The 20,095-nt window shown below is 55.2% G+C and overlaps 9 protein-coding genes across 9 annotated transcripts; 6 read left to right on the top strand and 3 right to left on the bottom strand.

Moving 5' to 3' along the window:
- Positions 1-253: 253 nt before the first annotated feature.
- On the bottom strand, positions 254-2,128 carry AYL99_02355 (hypothetical protein; the record flags this gene model as incomplete). The annotated part of the gene is made up of 1 exon (XM_018833871.1): positions 254-2,128. One exon carries the CDS (start codon positions 2,126-2,128, stop codon positions 254-256), a length of 1,875 nt encoding a protein of 624 aa, XP_018696495.1.
- Positions 2,129-3,028: 900 nt separating this feature from the next.
- On the top strand, positions 3,029-3,823 carry AYL99_02354 (dihydroneopterin aldolase; the record flags this gene model as incomplete). The annotated part of the gene is made up of 1 exon (XM_018833870.1): positions 3,029-3,823. The coding sequence occupies one exon, from the start codon at positions 3,029-3,031 to the stop codon at positions 3,821-3,823; it is 795 nt and encodes a 264-aa protein (XP_018696494.1).
- Positions 3,824-4,284: 461 nt separating this feature from the next.
- On the bottom strand, positions 4,285-6,014 carry AYL99_02353 (hypothetical protein; the record flags this gene model as incomplete). Its single annotated transcript, XM_018833869.1, has 2 exons — positions 4,285-4,391; positions 4,454-6,014. 2 exons carry the CDS (start codon positions 6,012-6,014, stop codon positions 4,285-4,287), a joined length of 1,668 nt encoding a protein of 555 aa, XP_018696493.1.
- Positions 6,015-7,130: 1,116 nt separating this feature from the next.
- Positions 7,131-8,729, top strand: AYL99_02352 (hypothetical protein; the record flags this gene model as incomplete). The annotated part of the gene is made up of 1 exon (XM_018833868.1): positions 7,131-8,729. One exon carries the CDS (start codon positions 7,131-7,133, stop codon positions 8,727-8,729), a length of 1,599 nt encoding a protein of 532 aa, XP_018696492.1.
- Positions 8,730-9,621: 892 nt separating this feature from the next.
- Positions 9,622-10,182, top strand: AYL99_02351 (hypothetical protein; the record flags this gene model as incomplete). Its single annotated transcript, XM_018833867.1, has 1 exon — positions 9,622-10,182. The coding sequence occupies one exon, from the start codon at positions 9,622-9,624 to the stop codon at positions 10,180-10,182; it is 561 nt and encodes a 186-aa protein (XP_018696491.1).
- Positions 10,183-11,151: 969 nt separating this feature from the next.
- On the bottom strand, positions 11,152-12,630 carry AYL99_02350 (trimethyllysine dioxygenase; the record flags this gene model as incomplete). Its single annotated transcript, XM_018833866.1, has 1 exon — positions 11,152-12,630. The coding sequence occupies one exon, from the start codon at positions 12,628-12,630 to the stop codon at positions 11,152-11,154; it is 1,479 nt and encodes a 492-aa protein (XP_018696490.1).
- Positions 12,631-13,463: 833 nt separating this feature from the next.
- AYL99_02349 (hypothetical protein) lies at positions 13,464-15,540 on the top strand (the record flags this gene model as incomplete). Its single annotated transcript, XM_018833865.1, has 8 exons — positions 13,464-14,305; positions 14,361-14,387; positions 14,453-14,678; positions 14,746-14,873; positions 14,966-15,021; positions 15,077-15,237; positions 15,301-15,331; positions 15,389-15,540. The coding sequence occupies 8 exons, from the start codon at positions 13,464-13,466 to the stop codon at positions 15,538-15,540; spliced, it is 1,623 nt and encodes a 540-aa protein (XP_018696489.1).
- A 471-nt stretch (positions 15,541-16,011) lies between these two features.
- Positions 16,012-17,031, top strand: AYL99_02348 (hypothetical protein; the record flags this gene model as incomplete). The annotated part of the gene is made up of 1 exon (XM_018833864.1): positions 16,012-17,031. One exon carries the CDS (start codon positions 16,012-16,014, stop codon positions 17,029-17,031), a length of 1,020 nt encoding a protein of 339 aa, XP_018696488.1.
- Positions 17,032-18,175: 1,144 nt separating this feature from the next.
- AYL99_02347 (hypothetical protein) lies at positions 18,176-20,056 on the top strand (the record flags this gene model as incomplete). Its single annotated transcript, XM_018833863.1, has 1 exon — positions 18,176-20,056. One exon carries the CDS (start codon positions 18,176-18,178, stop codon positions 20,054-20,056), a length of 1,881 nt encoding a protein of 626 aa, XP_018696487.1.
- Positions 20,057-20,095: the final 39 nt, after the last annotated feature.

The following is a 20,095-nucleotide window of genomic DNA, read 5'->3' as shown; positions in this document are numbered from 1 at the left end:
TGTAAAGGGCGAAGAGGCAGTTGAACATATCTCATATCTATCCATGTAGCTTCTATGCCTGTATTTGAATCATCAACAGCTGCTCTACTCATATCCGTGCATCACTTCGTCCGGACAAGGCCCCTCCATACCGCCATGTTTCTCCTATCGAAAGCCCTGAACGCCTTGCTGTGATCGATTTTCTATGCTCTCCCGTCCTCACAACTCTACCCAACCCGATAGTCTATGTCTGCCGTCTGCCGCTCACAAGTGTCTAAACGTCTTCGTCGATGATAGCTTCATCCAATTCCAAAAGCATTGATTCTTCAAGCAAGCTGCTGCTCGCAACGTAGCTGAAACCCCCAAAGGGATCAGACTTGCTCAGTGTCCGGCTGTGTCTCCGCGCCAGAGTGTCGATCGCTCGGTCGGTGAATTCTTTGGCAAAGTTCTCGGCCAGTTCAGGGTTGGTGACAAGGGGCTTGATGGGCGGTTCGAGCTCCCTCGCCTCCAGCTTCTTCCAGTCGATCTTCCTGAAAAACCGGTGCTTCTTGATGATGTTGATGTCGTTGGGACCCACTCCAAGTCGCTTCTTAGGCTCCTTGCGCAACAATCGCGTGAGAAGGTCTTTGGCATCGGGTGACAAGAAATACGGGAGGCTCAGCTTCTGGTACATGATGTTCTGCTGAATCTTGGTCCAACTACCTCCGCCAAAGGGAGGTTTGCCCGTCATGAGATCGCAGGCCATCGCCCCCAAGGACCACCAGTCGCACGCTTTGCCATATCCTGGACCCCAGTCAGACTCATCACTGCCTCTGATGATCTCGGGAGCCATGTATTCAATGGTCCCCACACCCAGGCTGTTGCAACGACTCCCTCCCGGTGTGCTCGGATCCTGAACGGCAACCTTGCTCAGACCGAAATCGGTCAAAAGCAGATGGCCCTCCGCGTTCAGCAAGCAGTTTTCGGGCTTGAGATCACGATAGATGACGCCGACCGTGTTGTGAAGATAGTCTAAAGCCAAAACAATCTCCGCAATGTAAAATGCAGCCACCTCTTCGGAGAAGAACTTTTCCAGTTCCAGGTGACGAAACAACTCCCCACCTGAGGCATACTCAAGAATCAAGTACAACTTCTCGTGATCCTGGAACGCATAGTAGAGATTGACAATGAAGGGGTGCCGATTGACCAATTCGAGAATGCTTCGCTCGGACATGGTCGACTCGATCCGCTTCTTGTGGACCTTGAGGAACGCCTTCGTGAGCTGCTTCTGCGCAAACAAGCGGCCCGTGGCATTCTGTCGGACGAGGAGCACCGTTCCAAAGGCTCCATCTCCAAGGCAGCGGATGGGGGTGAAGTCCGCGGCCGTCATCTTGCGGACAATCATCGATGTCGCACGTTGATCGGCATCCAGGGTCGCGGTGGAAGCCGCCGAAACGACTTCAGTGTCCGCCAGCGACTGACTGACGAAGTCTTGATCGATCTGGACGTGATAGCTGACCATGTCTTCGTGCGGCTCCTCTCCTTGGGTGTCGGACGTCGCGCTGGCGGCGCTGCTGTTGACCTCGGAGTCCACGGGATTGCGAGCTCGCGAGTTGGAACGACTTTGACTGCGAGAATTCAGTGCGTCAAGCTGAGCTTTTAAGCTACTGATCCCCGGCGACTGAGGCCTCAAACCGGGGCTCGCACCGGCCAACGCAGGCAAACGAGGAATCGGTGACAGCACCCGGGGGCTGTTGCGTGACACATCCGAGTCTTCAGCTCCCGAATCGGCCGGAGTGAAACCTCTGACAGTATTCAGTGCTTGGGCCGCCTGAGCCGCTTTGGCCTTGTTTTTCTTCTTCTTCCTCTTGGCCGCCGTGGTCGACAGGATGGCACTGCCCTTGACATCTGGTCTTCCTCTTTCACTCTCCGGCTCGGCGAAAGTCCCGTCTTCGCGCATACTGATTGGCATGGTCTTTTGAGGTGTCACAGGAGGACTCTTGTTTCGAAAAGGGATGATTTCCGGGTCCCCTGGATCGGCGTTGTTGTTGCCCAGCGCGATGGAGTTGAGCGCGTCCTCCAAGTCAGCCGCGACGTCGGCGGGTGGTCGCATTGCACCGGAAGCTTCTTGGACTTTGTCCATGACGGCTTGAGTGGCTGAGATACTCATATTTTGCGAATCTTCTGAGGATGCGCACAAGTAAAAGGGAGAGAAAAAAGGAGGTCTAGATTAACACGATGCCCAAGGCCGAGGCGGCTGTAGTATTACCGTCCGCCCTTGTTCAGGACGGACCTTGCGCCAGTAGCCAGACCAGGATACGGCCAGTTTTGCAAGAGGCAGATGAAGATGACGTTGGAATCACATGGGAAGGTGCAACACGTCCGCGAGCGGCAGGAGTGAAGTCTGAAATTGTGGCTGAGGTAGTGACGGCGCTTCGACCCATTGAAGGTGACAAGATTCGACTCTGACAGTGAATGATCTGATGATGTACTGTAGACAAACACAGAGGAGAGATCCGCCAACAGAAAAAAGGACCAGAAGTAGAGGTGAAGTGCAAGAAGGGAAGAACGGGTTTTGGGACGAGGTCAGCAAAAGCCACCGAACGCAACCTGCGCCTGGCCCAGTGCCCAGTGCGTTGTCGGCCAACGAAAGCGGGAGCATCACCTAAGAGACCAATCAGTTCAGGGCTATACCGAGTAGAGTGCCTATGTACAATAATTTTTCATCGCTAGCGGCCCTGGGCGGGCCCGTGCAGCCTAGTGGCCACAGGTCTGCCCCGGATGTAGCCCGTGGACCTCCTGGAGAGACAGGGGAGGCTAGTGAGGCTGGGCTGGGCTTCTTCTCGTGTCTCCGGATTCCGTGCAGTTCTGTTACGAGAATCATCTCTGGGGAATGGATTATTGTTATTCCGCCTTCCACCACCATCATACCATTTCTCTACATTAAGGCACACACGATCAGCTCACCACGAGCAATTGACTGTTTGCTTTTACCCGTGAACCACGCATCTACTTGCAGATCCCCACCCGTCAGAGTAGATAGACCACATCTCCGTTCTTCTCCTCCACCATGGCAATTTCCACCCTAGACAAAGTCATTCTGAAGAACATGAGGTTCGACATTCCCGTCGGCCTCGATGCCTGGCGTCGATTCCACAAGCCCCAACCTGTCTCGATCACCATAGAGGCTCAGCCAACATCCACTCTCGAGCCGGCTGCTTCCAAGGACGACGTCAACCTCTCCATGGACTATGGCAAGTTATACAAGGAAATCTCATCGGCCTTCAATCACGCCGATCCCGAGGCCTTCCCAACCATCTATACCCTCATCGCCCTGCTCTCGAACATGGTGCCGAACTGTGGTCAACTCACTATCGACATTTCTCTTCCCAAGGCTTTGTTGCAGGCCAGGGGCGGCGTGCTCTATCAATATCAGGTCGACAAGTCAGAACTAGAAATCGACACATCAAGCCTGATTGTCACAGTCAAGCAGATTGCCTGCAACTGTATCGTCGGTGTCAACCCCCACGAGCGTCTCTACAAGCAGACGGTATTCATCGACATCAGCGTACCTCTCGTGAACCGGGCGTTGGGAGTTGCTGCTCTGGAAGAACACTACACGGCCGCTCTGCATGACATGACTCAGACAGTATGTGAACGAGTGGCGGGCTCCGCATACCACACGATTGAATCACTGGCCACTGCCGTGGCTCAAATTGTGACAATCGACTATGGACATACAGTTGCCAAAGTCCGCATCGAAAAGCCCAGCGCCATTGCTCCCATCGAAGCCGCCGCAGTCGAAATCACCCGCAGCAAATCATTCTTCGAAAACAAAGACTTCTGGAAGGTCAAGCTTCCGTAATATTCAAGGATTTCCTTCTTCAAAAGGACGTGAGGTCGACTATGCTGACCCGCAGAGGACGAGTCGACGGTAGAGATGGGCCTACCGGACTGTTCGGGCCTGATTCGTACTCGACTTCTTTCCAGGTGCCGGGGAGGCTGGCCCGTGGAACTGCATAGATGTGCGTGGCCTCGGATAAATTCGTCGATACTTCCGGGTTCAGCTTGGGCAGAACTTCAACCGGACGGATTTCTTCGTCGGCCGATGCCACTTGGGCTGGCGGTGCTTTCTTCCGTACATATGGTTTAAAGAAACTTGCTATACGCCGTCGAGGCTGGGTCATGCTTTCATTCGATGCTTCGGGTTCGGTGAGGATTCGGTACTTATTCGCTCTTTTTTTGGGCGTACGCTGTGTGACATTGCTGAGCCGCGTGTTCTCTGGATCCAAGGCTTCCTGCCTGGACCAATGGTCTGGTGTTGGTCTAAAATCTCCCTGGTTTGGCGAAGAGATGGTTGGCGTCGTTTCTTTCATTGGGCTGCCGGATAGCTTCTCTCCCTGTGTCCCAATTGCCAAAGTTTTCGGCTTTGACTGTGTGTCGTGTTGCGAAATCGAAGGTGGCACTGCAGTCGAGAGCCCAGGTTGGATTGCACTCCAATGAAGCCCAATCCGCTGTCCTGTTTCCGGCGGGCTTGAAGTCGAGGGCCTTGGGTGTTTATCGCCCCGGGACTCGTTGCTGAGCGTTAATGGATCATCGTCATTGCCGGCACCAGGTTTAACAAGGTCATATGATGCAGCGTCGCGTGCTGGCATTGTGCTGTGCGAAGGTTGACTACCCTTGGTGGACTTGAAGAAACCCAGCATCGTTGGGGGGTACCCTTCTTCTAGCTTGCTCGACTTGGGTTTGGATCTTCGAGGTGCACTGATATTGGCCCCTGCGCGACGACGGGGCGATTTGATGGGCACGGCAATGGACACCTCAAGCTCCGTCGACTGGTCTGCAGGGACGACGTAGCTCAAAAGAGCCCCCGGTTGCATACCTCCAATCACTTTCGGCTTTTTCGATTCTTTCTTCTTGGGACATTTCCGTGTCGCAAGCTTCTTGGGATCATTAGCGTTCTCGAACTGGATCCGTTTCCATTGCTCGACGTGCTCTCGAGCCCCGATCTCGACAATTGTCTGGGCAATCCACATTTTCTCTGGCGCATCAGGTAGCCAGGCAGGAGATTTGCGCTTCTTGGATGGGCTCAGAGGAGCATTTTCATCGATCTCTGCGTGTTCCGTCTCTCCTTCAGCCCCTTCATTCTCCTCCTCGGCAAGAAGTTGCAGGTACGTTGGGCTGTCCTCTTCCGCGTCGAGATTCAGTCCGACGACTTTGGCTGGAACTACTGTGACTCTGAGTTCTGGAATTCCATCACTCACAAAATGCTGTCTTTGTTCAGTGATTTGGTCGACGGAGGTCAGATGCGATGTTGCCCTGTCCCGTCGTAGCCCATCCGCGAGCAGAGCCGGTGCCATGACTCGCACAAACTTCCATGCACCTGGCTTGTACAGCCATTCGAACATATCAGCCGCATAGTCGCGTAGGGCTTGGACATCGATTTCTTCGTCCCAAGTCTTGGCCCATTTCCTTTCCAACCTCTCCATTTCGCTCACTGGTGTCACCGCCGGGTTCATGTAATATCCTAGTATTTTTCGGTTCGGGAAGCTGTCAGGGATCCGAACCGACTTCCTCTTCATTTTGAAGTAGCCGCTCTCGTTGGTCTCCAGCTCGAATTGCAACCGTTCCCTCCACTCCGTGATCCCGTCTTCATCTCCATTTCTCACCAGTTCCACAAGATCGCTCCCGAAGCCCGCCCTCGCGATCTCGCATGCCAATTTACATCCAATTCCGGCGACACCATCCTCGTCATAATCACCACCACTCAAAAGCGCGACCAGGATCATTCCCTCGGGATCGAGCCCGCACATGTTCTTGACCCGTGGTAAATCCAAAACACTCACGTGTGTGGGCGTCTTGTTCCCTTTCTTTCCATTTGCCTCCTTCGACCAATCCCTTAGCGTGAGGCCAGAACCAAACATGAGAGCATCAACGTCCTGTGTCATGACTGCGTCCACGACGCCTTCCCGCTGAAGCATCGCACACTCCGCTTCGGCTTCCCCAGGCGCCACATGCGTTGGGAATTGGAACAGAGAGATTAAACCCTTGGACATCTCGCTCTCGACACAACCCCCGTGCCATCTCGACACCGTACGTCCCCTTTTCAGGAGGGGTTTGTTCTTCCCATCATAAACAAACACGGGCTGGATGGGCAGGGCCAATAACCTCACAAGACGGTAAAAGAGTGTGCGAAGGGCCGGATTTCTCCCGCCTTGCCCGCCGTGTAGGGTCTGGAAATTCCAGATTGCTGCGTCAATGGCGATGCGAAGGGGGCGGGATTGTTTCTGCAGATGCTCGATGGAGAGGCGGGAGAGAGCAATGCGTTCGCCCTTGCCGATTTCCCTCAGGAGGCTGATTTAGATAACTAACGTTAATAAAGGATTTGATTCGGAGGGATGGCTGTTCTGTCTTCTCCACTGGAGACCTCGGGCCTTCTGGACATGTGGAAGTCATGGTCAACTCACCCGGGAATCCCCATCTTCCTCAACTATAGATTCTCTTCACATCTGAATGGCCGTCGGTGTAGATTGGTACTTACTGATAGCTCTTGTCCTCTCTCTCAACTCGAAGCTGGCTGTAAGGGTTGTAGTTTCTTCCAATTAGAGATATTTGTTGACATTCCACCACCGGCAAAACTTCGGATGCCACCTAAGGAAACTACGAAGGTGATGACGCCTCTGGTATACGGCAGGCTCCTTCATGGCGTGGAGGAGTGATGGAAACCAGGGCAGGCTGGGGCAGGGTATTCTCTGGATTGTTCAGTCCTCAGAGCAAGACGCTGAGAGGATAATATTCGTCTGTAATCAAGCCAACCTTGGTGTACCGTGGGCTAGTGTGGTAAATTAGGCTGGAAGTGCCTTCCATTGATTCTTGAAGCACCGAACTACGAGAGCTCATGGGCGTGATCCGTCTTACAGCATAGCATAGCCACCTCAAAGACGTCGAGGGCAAACAATAAAGGCTTCTGCGGACATGGACACGCCGTTCCGTAGACCGGGGAAATGACTAAGCCGCATGTCACGTTTCTGATTGGTGGAGCACAACCGCATTCTTGGAGATTTCAAACGAAAACGCCCAACGTGGTGAGCCACTCTGTTTGTATCAAGGTCTGTCCAACCCAATCCAGCACTTGCGAGGGAGGTGGAGGCGACGACAAGCAAAGAGACCGAATGGCATCCACCGTCGCCTCCGCCATCCGCCCCAGTCTCCGCGAAGCATCGTCACGCCAGCAATCCGGCAGTCCTCACACGCCCACCGGTCGTTTTGTCTCCTCCGCCCAGTCTTCGCCGGGCTCGTACTCCTTCCGCGCCGAAGAGGACCCCATCATCATCGAGCTTGACCCTCGTGGCCTCAGAGCCGGTTTCCAGGGCGAAAGTGGCCCGCAATGTTTCATCCCGTTCACTTCTCAGAGTTCGAGGCGAGTGGGGGATTATCGGTCGTTTCTGCCGGAGTTCCGACGTCGCAGACAAGACCTGGCATCGAAGAGCAAAGAGTATGAACTGTGGAGAAATGACTTGAGAGATGTCGACCTGGGTCTGTTGGAGGATAAGTTGGAACGCGCGGTCCGGGAGGCGTACAACAAATATCTGTTGGTAGATGCGGGCACGGCGCGCTTGGTACTGGTCTTGCCTTCGTTGGTGCCCCATCCGGTCCTGTCGACAGCACTGACGCTGCTATTTGAGCGATGGAAGTACTCTACGATCACGCTGTTGCCGGCACCGGCCATGTCCATTGTGGGGGCGGGGTTGCGATCAGGTCTCGTCGTGGAGGTGGGCTGGGAGGAGACTGTGATTACAGCAATCTACGAGTATCGCGAAATTCACGTTCGTCGGAGTGTCCGCGCCATGAAAGCCTTGACCATGAAGATGGGAGCACTGTTAGAGAATGTCAAAAAGGAACAGGACGAGTCGATTCGTGGTTCGCTCGTGCTAGATTTTGACTTGGTTGAGGAGTTTGTGGATCGTGCTGGTGCATCTCATGCGTTATTTCCCATCCCGGAAGAAGATCTTTCAGCAAGGACAAAAGCATTGAACCTGGAGGACCAACAGCGTCCCGACGCCTGTGGCGGTGATTCAGCAAGCATAGTAATCGACTGGCCAACGGATACGTCGTCTCGGCCCATCGCTGTCTCCAGACAGGCATTGTGGGAAGCGTCTCTCGACACTCTAGTTACACCAAGGACCGAAGAACACCGGGACGATCATGAACAATCCATTAGTCAACTTCTGTACACAACGCTCCTGGCCCTGTCGTCGGATGCTCGAAGTATTTGCATGTCGAGGATTATCTTCCTGGGTAGGGGTTCATCTGTGGCGGGCTTGTCACGGAAAGTACTGGACACAACCAATACCATCATCAGCGAGCACGGATGGACGGCTGTCCGAGGGAAGCACATGAACGTCAAGCGGAGTGGCCTCGCAGAACTTGCTCAAGGAAGGGCTGTTCCCCCTGATGCTCGACATGTCCTCAACCCTCCGGGCACTGATGACTTTGTTGAGGAACGGCTCTTCAAACAGAAATCCAAGGATGCGCCTCAACCTGTCACCCCCGTCCTGCGGCAGGTCGATTCTTTGGGACCATGGGCTGGTGCGAGTCTTGTTGCCAGTTTGAAGGCGAAATCCTTTGTTGAAATCGAGAGGGAGAGATTCCTCTCTCATGGACTGGCCGGGGCACATCGTGATCTCGATCCTAGTGCTCTTCATCAGCAGCGCAGCACAGCAGCAAAGGGTGGCGAGAGGACGAGCTGGACGTTGGCAGGATGGGGTTGAACCAAGGGTTTGGCGGCAGAATTGACTGTCGTCCGCCCTCAGACTCATGTTTCCCGATACGGACGCGGTGAGCCATTGTGGATGTGTTTTGTTGTCGTCGTTTCACTGTGTCGTCGTCGTCGGGGGCGATGTAGCTTTTCTGCCCGCCACGTTGACGATAGTGACTGAGTAGACAAACATTTCTTCATCTGCCCTAACGTCGTGTTCGTCCTTCTCTTTGTTTCGTATCAGGACACCAACAAACATCTCCAGCTTCACCTTCTCTTCTCATGGACCACTGTCCCTCTCCTTCATATCGTCGACAATGTCCCCTCCCACAGAACACACCAGCCACTCACCAGCTCTTCTCGGATTGTTGCCAGACAGGCCAAAGCCAGCCTCCTCCCTCTCAGACTGTGGCCGGTGTTGTCCAAAGGTTAGATACCGTTACGAGCCATCTCATGTGAGTGAAAGCCATCCTCCAAGCCCTGATGAACAACACCAGGCCGCCTTGTAAGGTCTCCCAAGCCCCGGGTGGTGACACTGATACGTCCGCCTCGACAATGGCCTTGTTCTCTACAAGAAGGACGTCGTGTGTCTTGCGTATTTTCTGACGAAGAAGCCCCAGCGTACGCCAGCCAGGCAACTCGTCACCACCAACATTGGCGTTTCTGGTGGCGTCCGCTGGTGCCCCAGGTTGCGTGGTGCTGGAGTTGAGACCCAACGAGGACGTCACCGCCATCGCCTCACTTGCATTGTTGGGACAATGGCTGATTTCGACCAGACCTCCAGGTGAGGCCGAGCCGGACGCGATTCACCAAACCCTCACATTCAAATCAAATCATTTCCACACAAACCCTCACCACGAGGCAAGAACAAACACACCGATCCTGCCCGTCTCTACGCACCAGCCATGTCTTCCACGGAGAATCTGAGCGGCGGCGAGGGGGAGCAGAACAACAACTCGAGCAACAGCCTCAACAACAGCATCAAGTCGGTCTTCTCGTCGCTGAAGCGGGTGGCGACGAACGACAGCAAGAAGAGCGACGGCACCGACTCGTCCGCGTCCAGGTCCGACCCGCTCAGCAGCATCGCGACCGAACCCTTGCCCGACGACCGCACCGAGATCGAGGGCCTGCTGAACCGGCAGCTCAGCGCGCTGGACCAGCTGCGGCGCACGGTCGTGGCGCGCAACCAGGAGATCAAGGACTACTGCGCGCGCGCGGCGCACTACTACAACCTGCGGCCGCGGGTGGCGCCGTCGTTCCTGCGCCAGCTCGACGTCGAGATCCGCCTCCTCCGCCAGCAGCGCAACGGCCTGCAGGCCCTGGTCGACATGCGCCACAACGAGATCGTCCGCATGGCCGAGCACCGCAAGAAGCTGGACGCCGACCAAGGGCTGGACTGCAACGTCTACGACATGTACCTCGACTTCCGCCGCATCTCGGAGTGGGAGCAGCTGTTCTCGATCTGAAATCATTCGGTCCACAGGGGGGTGTGTGTGTGTTTGTGTGTGTGTGAAAAAGACAACAATGACACAGTCTCAAAAGAAATATTAAAAAAAGGAGATAATCAGCAGCGGTTTGAGAGACATATGGATGGATTCACACAGGAACATATCGCAGCGACATCGGCGGATCGGCAATGCTTCTTCTGCTTCTGAGAGGGGGAGGGAACCGAGCAGGAATCGAGACGATACGATACGATACGCTACGATGTGAATGGGCTGGGCTGGGCAAAATAAGGGGACCGCATCAGACTACTTGACACGACACGACACAACAGACACACCCACCCGTGATACGACATGCTTTAAGGGGGAAAATGGATATTGGCGCTTTTGGCACGGTGTTCGCCACGAGGACAGGGGCGAAAGCGAGCGCCTGGATATGGAACGCAGGGCGAGTGGGCGTACGTGCACACACACACACACATACATACACATATGTGTTATGTATGGTTCGGGGACACGCGCAGGGCTGGACTTGGGGGATATCGAGGTCCAGAATCCAACGTCCACACCAACATCAACACCACATCACCACGGGGATTGTGCATAAAATTCGCCTGCGTGCGTGCGACAGGGTGCGCCCATGCATGCATGCCATGCGGCCTGGGCAGCATTACATGGCTTGCTTCACTGAGGACCCAGAGATGGCATAGAATAGCATAACTTGGCATGCATGCAATTCAAAAGGGCATTCGATCGATCGATCGATCGGTTTTATTGACTTGATGTTCATTTAGGTTTTTGTTTTCCCCTGATATACCGACATCGACCTCCCTTTTTCTCCTTTCCAAAAATGAGGCTATTGTGGTGGCAGATGGAGATATAGATTGTGCTGGGCATACTAACTATGTACAGTCGTCAGCCATGGTGACGACGGCAGAGATGACTTGAAATTTCCCTCGTCCACTTCTCCTGCTATGATCGTACACCTACCTACACCTCGACTAGGCCCAAGCCTCTGCACTTGGCACGGAAGTCGTCCATGCCCACGTAGGCGCCACATACGCGTCTCTCACCCTCGAAGCCCAGGCGGCCGTGCAGGACGCGCCAGTTGTCGAAGATGACGGGCTCGCCGGGCCGCAGCATGACGGTGATGAGGAACTCGGGGCTCTCGAGGACGCGACTCCACTCGCGCGCCGCCGCGTACCAGGCCTTCAGGGCCGTGTGGTTCGGGAACGGCGACGACGTCGGCGGCACCCGGTCCAGGTTGTTCCAGCGGATCTGCACCAGCGAGGTCGGGCTGGGGCCTTGGTGCAGACCCGGGGGGGACGAGTGCACGAACACCGGGTAGCCCTGCGGAGAACTGGCCGTGTTGTAGAATTCGCCCGCCGACGAGCCCAGCGCCGCCGACACGACGGGGTACGTGCTGAGCGCGCGGTAGTGCTGGGGGAATTTCTCGTATAGGTGCGCCGCGGCCGCGAAGCCGTCCACGAAGGTCGATTCGCCACCCTTGTCGGCAGGAGTCAGGCAGTGGAAGAGCTGCAGTCCTGCCGGGTCGGTGAAGTAGGTCGTGTCGGTGTGTGGCGGGAGATAATCGTCCGTGTACGCCGTGTCGATCGGGTTGGGTTCCGAGGTGAAGTCCCAGAAGCCGCCGTAGTGGGTGGGCCGGATGTGCGAGATGCGTTCGACAAGGGATTGCGTGGCGTGGGGGGTGGGCGGCGTAGAAGGGATGAAGCACAGACCGTAGGTGTGGATAGAGTCGAGAAATTGTGTCAAGCCCGCCGGGGACGAGGTGTCCATGATGGATGGGTAGGGCACTCGAGGCAGTGACGGGGACGACGGAGAGACGTGTGTCCATCGTCTCTTGGGCGCAGCCGCTGCAGCAGTCTTGTTGGTGGCTTGTATGAACGGGGGATGCGTCTGAAGCCATTCCCACGGATACACACTCCTGTGTCTCGCTTCACTGCTGGATGCTGATGTTGCCGTCGTCGTCGGCGTTCCAGGCCAAGTGACTTCCAACCCCTCGGGCGTGGACTGAACACTCGAGACCTTGATCTCCGGGTCGATAGCAAATGTGTCGAGTTGTCGTTGATGGGTGCTGGGATGCTGACAGTCTGGACAGGGACAGTGGTCTCTCAACCAGAAGGACGGATAGCGCAGGGCGATGCTCGTGTTGAAGTCAACAATGAGCTCTTGGTTTGCCATGTCATTGACGAGGACCCGTGGAAGGGCGGCACTGCTCGATGCTGGCGTCGACGTGCTTTGATGTCTGCGGCACAACGAGGCTGCAGGGGTCTGCCATCGTCGGCTTGAGCTGCGCCAGGGTGTACTCTTCTCACAAGGATGTGTTGTCGGTCTTGAGTATGCGCTCGTCGTCACCGTGAGATGCCTCAAGCCTTGCCTGGCACGTCCATGGCCCTGGACCGGGGTCTTGAAGGCCGTGTGGAGTGACGTGGAAACCCGGGCTTTCATCATATAATATATAGGTCCGTGGTGCCCTTGACGTGGCAGTCTGGAATGTCAATGTACGTAGATAGAAGGGTACCGGGATTCTCCTTCGATGCGATCTGCAGTAGGTAGTGAGCCGTCTGCATGTAGTCAAGGAGGAGATGGAGAGTTGATGTTGCTTCTTCAACGGCAAAGATGCCTCTTTCGGGCGAAGTCTGGGCACCACATTTTAATAATGTTAATACACACACACAGTTATACTCGGTACAGTGCCGAATGTGTGTGTATATTATGTAATTCCTTCTCGTACCTCGTCGCCGCCCGGCTCACCTCATTTCATCCTTGAGCCAAATCATACCGTGGCCATGGACGACGACGAGAGAGAGAGAGAGAGATACCGGTATATGGAGCCAAGTCGCTGTGTCATGGCAACGCGACGATGACCAAGCTGTGCCCCTGCGAAGCTTGTCTCAAAGCATGGACCTTGCACCCTGTCTGGAACGAGTCAAATCGATTGCCTACGCACTCCAATCAGAAGTCAATGGAGCTCACTAGGGACATTGGAGGCTCGTGTCTCTTCTGCAGCCCTAGCCATCGCGGTAAATTACCAGGCTCGCATGTTACGTGCTTATCTTTTGCTGGACCCCGGGGTGGAAAAAACAGCTCCCTTATCGACCCAACTCTATTGGTGAGGACGGGGCCATTTTCTGCTTGCATCATCGCCGAAAGATCGGCCTGGACTGTATACGGTTCTTAAAAGAGCACATAATGTGTGTGTGTGTGTGTGTGTGTGTGTGTGTGAATGTGGACCTTTTGCTCTCTTGCTCTTCATTCAATCCGTACCCTGGTGAGTCACAATGGAGTCGGAAAAGGCTGCAGACGTCCATCCGGATGCTGCAAGAAAGTCGGTAGCATCCGAACCCAGGCGCCGCTCCAGCCTCATCGATGCCCGGGATGACGATCTCATCAATGTTTCTGGCCACAAGCAAGAACTCGACCGTCTGTTCAGCTCTTTCAGCGTCGTGTCGACGGCCATCACCACCGGCAATGTCTGGATCGCCCTGGCCGGGACCATCGCGGTGGCCATCTTCAACGGCGGCCCCACTGGCATCATCTACGAATTCATCGTCGTTTCCTTCTTCTACTGGTTCATCGCAGCCAGCGTCGCCGAACTCGCATCCGCCATTCCTTCGTCTGCAGGAGTCTATCACTGGGCCACCGTCACGGCCGGTCCACGCTATGGTCGTATATTCGGATACTTGGCCGGATGGTGGAACTTCTTTGCCTGGATCTTCGCCACGGCCGTGACTCTGCAGATCACGGCAGCCATCATCATCACCATGGCCCAACTCAACGCGGCCGACTACGCCTACCAGCGATGGCAGGTCTTTGTGCTATTCTTGTTCTGCGCCTGGCTTTTCGCGGCGGTGGTGCTCTTCTTCAACAAGGCGATCCCCCGGCTGGAGCAGATTGGTGGCTTCTTCATTATTGCCGGCTTTTTGATCACGGTAATTGTCTCGGCTGTGATGCCGCACGTGCAGCATCGAGAATATGCCACTACCCATCAAGTGTGGAACTCATTCACCAACTTGACGGGATACAGTAGCTCAGGATTTGCCTTTCTGCTCGGAATGCTGAATGGGGCGTTTGCTGTCGGGGTGCCTGACCTCACCAGTCATTTGGCCGAAGAGATGCAAAAGTCAGTATTGATCAACTTGCGAACAAAGAGGCCATCTACTGACAACTTCCAACAGTCCAAGCAGGAACATTCCTGTGGCAGTGTAAGACTTCCTCCCATTTCTCTCCCCACAAATCTCGGGTTCACGGGTCACTGAACTTCTTCCAGGCTATGGCAATATATCATCGGCTTCCTCACCGGGTTGCTGTTTCTAATAGCGGTCCTCTACGGCCTCACCGACCTCGACAGCCTCTTTGACACGGGCTACGTCTTCCCGCTGGGCGAAATCTACCGACAAGGCACGGGGACCAGCGCTGGCGCCATTGGACTTCTGTTCCTTGTCCTCGCCCCTACCACAATTGCGTGCATGGGATGTTACTTGACGGCCTCGAGAGTACGTAGCCCCAGTTTCACCCCGCAGATTTTCTCTAAAGCGGACGCTCATACTCATTGCAACCTAGATTTTCTGGACTCTGGCCCGTGATCGTGCGACTCCTTTCGCCGGCTTCTTCTCCAAGGTGTCGCCGCGTCTCAAAGTCCCTGCGAACTCGATTGTTTTGTGCGCGGTCATTTGCACGATTCTTGGATGGTAGGTATTTGATGATTAGAAGCGCCTTCTGTTTTGGAATACTGTTCCTCGCGCCACCCTTGAGCATCATCCCCATCGCTAACACGCTGCAGCATCTATGTTGGTAACTTGACCGCCTTCAACGCCTTCACCAGCTCCTACATCGTCCGTAAGTCTCCCGGCGATCCCACCTTCCACGGTGAATTGTTTCTGACACACAGCAGTCTCCATGGCTTCATACCTCTCCGCGATATTGCCGAATCTGCTGTCCAGACGGACAAAGATTGTGCCGGGCCGGTTCTGGATGCCCGGCGCGATCGGCCTCGTTGTCAACGCCGTATCATGCCTCTTCATGATGGCTTTTATCGTTATTTTCTGCTTTCCGGTGCGTTGCCCCCTCTTGGTCCCGGACGGCGATGATAGATAAGATACTTACCGTTGATGCCAGTTCGCCATGCCTGTCGACGCGGAGACGATGAGTAAGTTTCGTGGTCTTACTCCAGAGCTGCTCTCCTGGCTGATCTTTTTTTACCTAGACTATACGTGCGTCATCTTTGGGGGACTTACGATCATCATGGGCGCCTTCTACCTGCTTCTGAGGAGACAATACGACGGACCTCAAGTGATCATGCTCGGCAAGAGCGTGGAGATGACGGCACAGGAATACAGAAACTCCATTGCCGCATAAGGGCGGCAATCGCGCGACGAGGCCAACGTGGGATGATGGTCTATCTATGTTCCAACGCGGTTTCTCGTCCGGAGCCCAATGTCTCAATGTTTTATCCAATCTCTACCGCTTTCTGCCTTGTCGGACTCTCCGCCAGCAGTATATTGCAAGCTGGAATGGCCGGTACCTGAAACAACCTATTTCGAGACGGGCGGTTCTTTGTTCTTTCGACCGAGACAATGGGTGTGTTGTCGCAAACTCGACAATTACATTTGTTGTCCAGAGGTAGGCGTTCTTTGTTCGAAAGATGGCGGTGCTTTATCTCTATATTTGGCGGTAGAGATGAATCTCCTGGCTACGACCTCTGCATATATACATTGTACAGATACTCTCGACCTCTCTCTCCCTGTACCAGTCTCACGTTTTCCTAGCTCTATTTGGTTTCATTGGTTGTTTTCCATTTCATTTCCTCAAGACCCCTTTTTTTTGTACATGAGCGCACCCAGACACTCGTCGCCGTTATCGGCGGACTTGCAGTTACCCTGTCCAATCCTTCAGTCCTTGCGTGATACCTCGGACATCAAAACACAGGGAGCGGCGTCGGACAAGGTCTCGCGGATGGACACTATTCAAGAAGAGTCTACGGAACCTAAAGACGGCACCCAAGACGACAACACCAGCCAAACTGGCTCTGAAGCAATTCCCGACTATGTTTTGAAGATCCGAGAGGCCATCAAGCTGCAGGGTCAGCGGCACGAGGAGACACAACTGGAAAGCGAGCAGGCCGAGAAGCACGCGCATGAAAGTGAGAAGCTGGACTTCCACAATAAGGCTATCGTCAAAGGGAGACGGACGTCGTTACTCCCAGGGGCAAAGGAGCGTGCAAGGGATGTAGTATCCGAGATCATCAAGTCTCGAAGCAAGAGGCGGTCGACTGTTCTCCCCGTGCCAACAAAGGGTGATTCGGCGGCAAACAAAGTGACATCGGAAGATCAAAAGAAGCGTGCCTCGCCTGTTCTCGTCCTGGGACGGACGGAATGCGCTTCCACCGTCAGCTCTCGACGAAGCAGGATATCTGCCATTTTCTCTCCGAAGGGGTCGAAGTTGCCCGGACAAGAAAAAGGAAAGCCGAAAATAAAGAGCAAGAACGCTATACCGACGTACAATCTCGGAGACGGATGCACAGGAGCTGAGGCTGCCTCTGCGACGACACCATCGGTCGAGGAGGTCGATGAAACGGACAACGACAGCGAGGTTGTAGGCCTCCTCTCCCTCAGGCAATCAAGGTCAAGTGAGTCGGACGGCTTTGATGCCTCCCACTTCTACACAGCAATGATTCCGTCTGGGTCCGGGCGGGATTACGAATACCGCCTTGATAGATCCCGGTTCAGACATGCCGCTGATTTCTCGCAAGAGCTGGCGTCCAAGAGTGTCGGGAAAGTCAGATCCAACGTCGGGAAAGTTGTCCATGCACGAAGGAGGGGGGCCGGATGGTCGAAACTCAAGGACTGATGTTGTAACTTGTTACTCACGGGCACCGGTCAAAGTTGTTGGCTCAACGGGACGCATATTGAACACGCTAGTGCTTGTCGAGGTGTCTTGATCGAAGCCATTGGACTTGATCACGCTGTTTCATCATAGTGAAGGTTGCATTGCAGAAGTTCCGGTGCTTTACAACGGAACGTGCTAGGAAGGTGGTCTCTGGGTCCTTGTTGGTTTATCTATACAGTCAATAAATCAAGCTCCAGTAGCTCGCAAGTCCCGTGCCTCAAAGCGGATTCGCTCGTAGCTAAGCTTCGTGCTGTGCTGCGCTGTGGGCATCGCACCTCATAATAACAGACCTCTTTGGACCGGGCTTGAAGAGGCTCGGAGACCATCGGCATAGCCCCCATTGGGAATAGCCAGGGATTTCATGATCATACCGATAGGTCCCAGTCACTGCGTTGTTGTATATCTGACGCACCCCTGCTAATAATACGGCTGGGCATTCTCCCGAATCGTATCGTGGCTGAACTGTCCTCGGCGCTAGCCATAAGCAATGACCTAACCGGCGACGGGAAAGGAAAGGCGAGGAAAATACGAGGAAATGAGAAAAGCGAGCGATTCGCCTGCTGGTCCCCGACACGGCTCAGAGGGGGCTACTAATTGTCTACTCCCACGGATAGAAGGTAGGGGTTCTCACAAGAGCTGCCACAAATTGTTCGACACCTCCACCAGGGGGGCTGTGCTCATCGGGGTTTTCGAATTGTAAAGGGAGAGAGAGAGAGAGAGCCCCAGCGTATTCAACGAGAAGTTGTATAAAGCATCGTGGTTGGCAGTACAAACTTGGCTTGTGCCCGTCTTGGCAATAGCTCTGGTGCGGAAACCTCTTTTGAAAAGGCCTCAACCTTCTCAAACCTCTCTCTGGCTCCTCACACCTCTTCGACCGAATGACGAGATCGACCCCGGTCAAGCCACCCCTGGCCAATCTCACACCATAACCCCCCTCTTGTACTGCAGGGGAGTGTACAGAATGCCACCAGGAGCCCTCGAGCTTCCAGCAGCACCATCCCCAGCCCAGATTCATATTAACCCGATCGTCTTTGTCACCCGCCAGCCCGTGTGACATGGATGGCCTCAGGATCTGTTGCCTTGCACGGGCTACAGAGAGACGAAGATGGACAAAGACAGCAACAACAACAACGACGACGAGGGGAAGGTCCCAAAGCCATACCAGGGCTCTTTTCTCTTCATCAACAAGACCTCAGAGACCCTGGGTCGGAACCGGGACGAGAGTTTCACTATATCCTCACACGTGTCTAAGACACATCGCAAATGGCTGAAAGAGGAGAGACTCAGGCGATTGCATGCATCTAGCAGCAAGGCTATGGCAGCCCAACGATCGATCCTCCCAGCGGCGACGTCGCGATTCGCAGGGGCTGGTTCATCGAGTAACGCCTCAGTGGAGGATCAGCCACCCCCAGACCGGACACTGGCCGCCCCCAGTCGATCGCAAGACGACGCGAGTGCCTCGCTAGGTACGGTGCGCCGTTCAGTGGGCGAGAGTTTTCGTGGCAACGAGCACATCAGTCAGCCACCCGTTTACCCTTTCGAGGCCAGCCAAGAAAATACTGACCAACAACGACCTGCATCGTCTGAAACGTGGAACAGACGTGCTTTGGCGATCAACAAACCCCCTCTAGGCTTCTGGAAGGGCAACTCTGACCCTTTCTCGGTAACTGCGGTGCCGCTGGCTGCCCCGGCCCACGAGCTCATCCGACTCGCTCAGCGGTTTTTCGTGTTTGTGGCTTGGCCGGACAAGACGAGCGCAATGTGGAGGGCCCCCATAGCCGACACCTCCAGTTCTCACATTCATCTTCAACAAACCATTGCAGACGAAGCTGAGGTCCATGCGATCCTTGCCGCCGGCTATGCCATAAACGGAGAGCTCTCGGGGCGTGATGCCGAGAGGTCGAAGATCCGGCAGCTGTTGCATAAAGCCAAAGCCGTGGAGCTTCTGCGAGACAGGCTCATGAAACATGGCTTCTCGCCCAAAGTCGCCACGTTAATACGCCTTCTTATTTCTCTCGACTTTCACGCCTCCGACAATGAATCGGCGCTGGTTCACTTGCGGGGCCTCTGGGCCATGGCATCCACGACCCCGGGGGTTTTGGTGGATGCCCAAGAGCTGCTCCTGATCAGCGATGCGTGGATCTCCATATCGCTGCTCAAAAGACCCGAGATCTCGCCACAACGCTACGACCCCGGTGCACGTGCGCGGCACCCGTTCGACAAAGCTCTGCGAGAACTCGAAGACACGCATGGCATCGCCGTGACCGACGGAGCCAAAAGGGTCGCTCCGGAGGCCGCATTCGACGAAAACATGTGGAGACTGTTGGAGGGCGCCCACGAGATCGTCAACACAAAGAGGATCGTGGACGAGATCACCGACATTCACTTGCAAGAGGAGGTCGTGCATTGGATGAATCGGCGGAGCAGTGCCGTGACGGGTTACTGCACCACGGGCTATGTGGAGGCGACCGAACGCGCACGATCCCCCGAGCTGGACGACGCCGACAAGGTCAAGCAGACGCTGATGGCGGCGGCGTGTCTGTGCGCGATGATGTTCATGAACTTCAAGTTCCTGGACTTGCCGCACAACTACAATTTCAGCAGGACCTGCCAGAAGATCGAGCACGTCCTGCGCCGCGTGTCGCCGGCGTTGGCGGCGGCGGCGGACACCCACCCGGCACAGGACCCGGACTACCTGTGGCTCCTGTTTCTCGCCGCCACGGGCAACGACATCTTCACGGCGAGGGGCGACATACCGTATTCCTCGTGGCCGGCCACCGAGTTCCACCGCGTCTGCGAGCGTCTCCGCGTCGACGCGGACCCGCAGCAGCAGCAGCAGGAGCAGCAGCCAGCAAGCGCCATCCTGCATCGGTATCCGTGGTACCCGGAAGCGGACGCCTTCATGCTCGAGCTGCTTTGCCAGAAGGACCCGCGCGCAAATATCATCCCGTGGTCGCGGTGGCGCGAAATCCTGAATCATCCTTGACGAACGGGGAGGGGAGGGGAGGGCGGCGTCTGTCTATTC

The sequence above is a fragment of the Fonsecaea erecta genome, assembly GCF_001651985.1.
Source record: "Fonsecaea erecta strain CBS 125763 chromosome Unknown Scaff2, whole genome shotgun sequence".
In the NCBI taxonomy this organism is placed as follows: domain Eukaryota; kingdom Fungi; phylum Ascomycota; class Eurotiomycetes; order Chaetothyriales; family Herpotrichiellaceae; genus Fonsecaea; species Fonsecaea erecta.
This window is presented reverse-complemented; position numbering and strand designations above follow the sequence as displayed.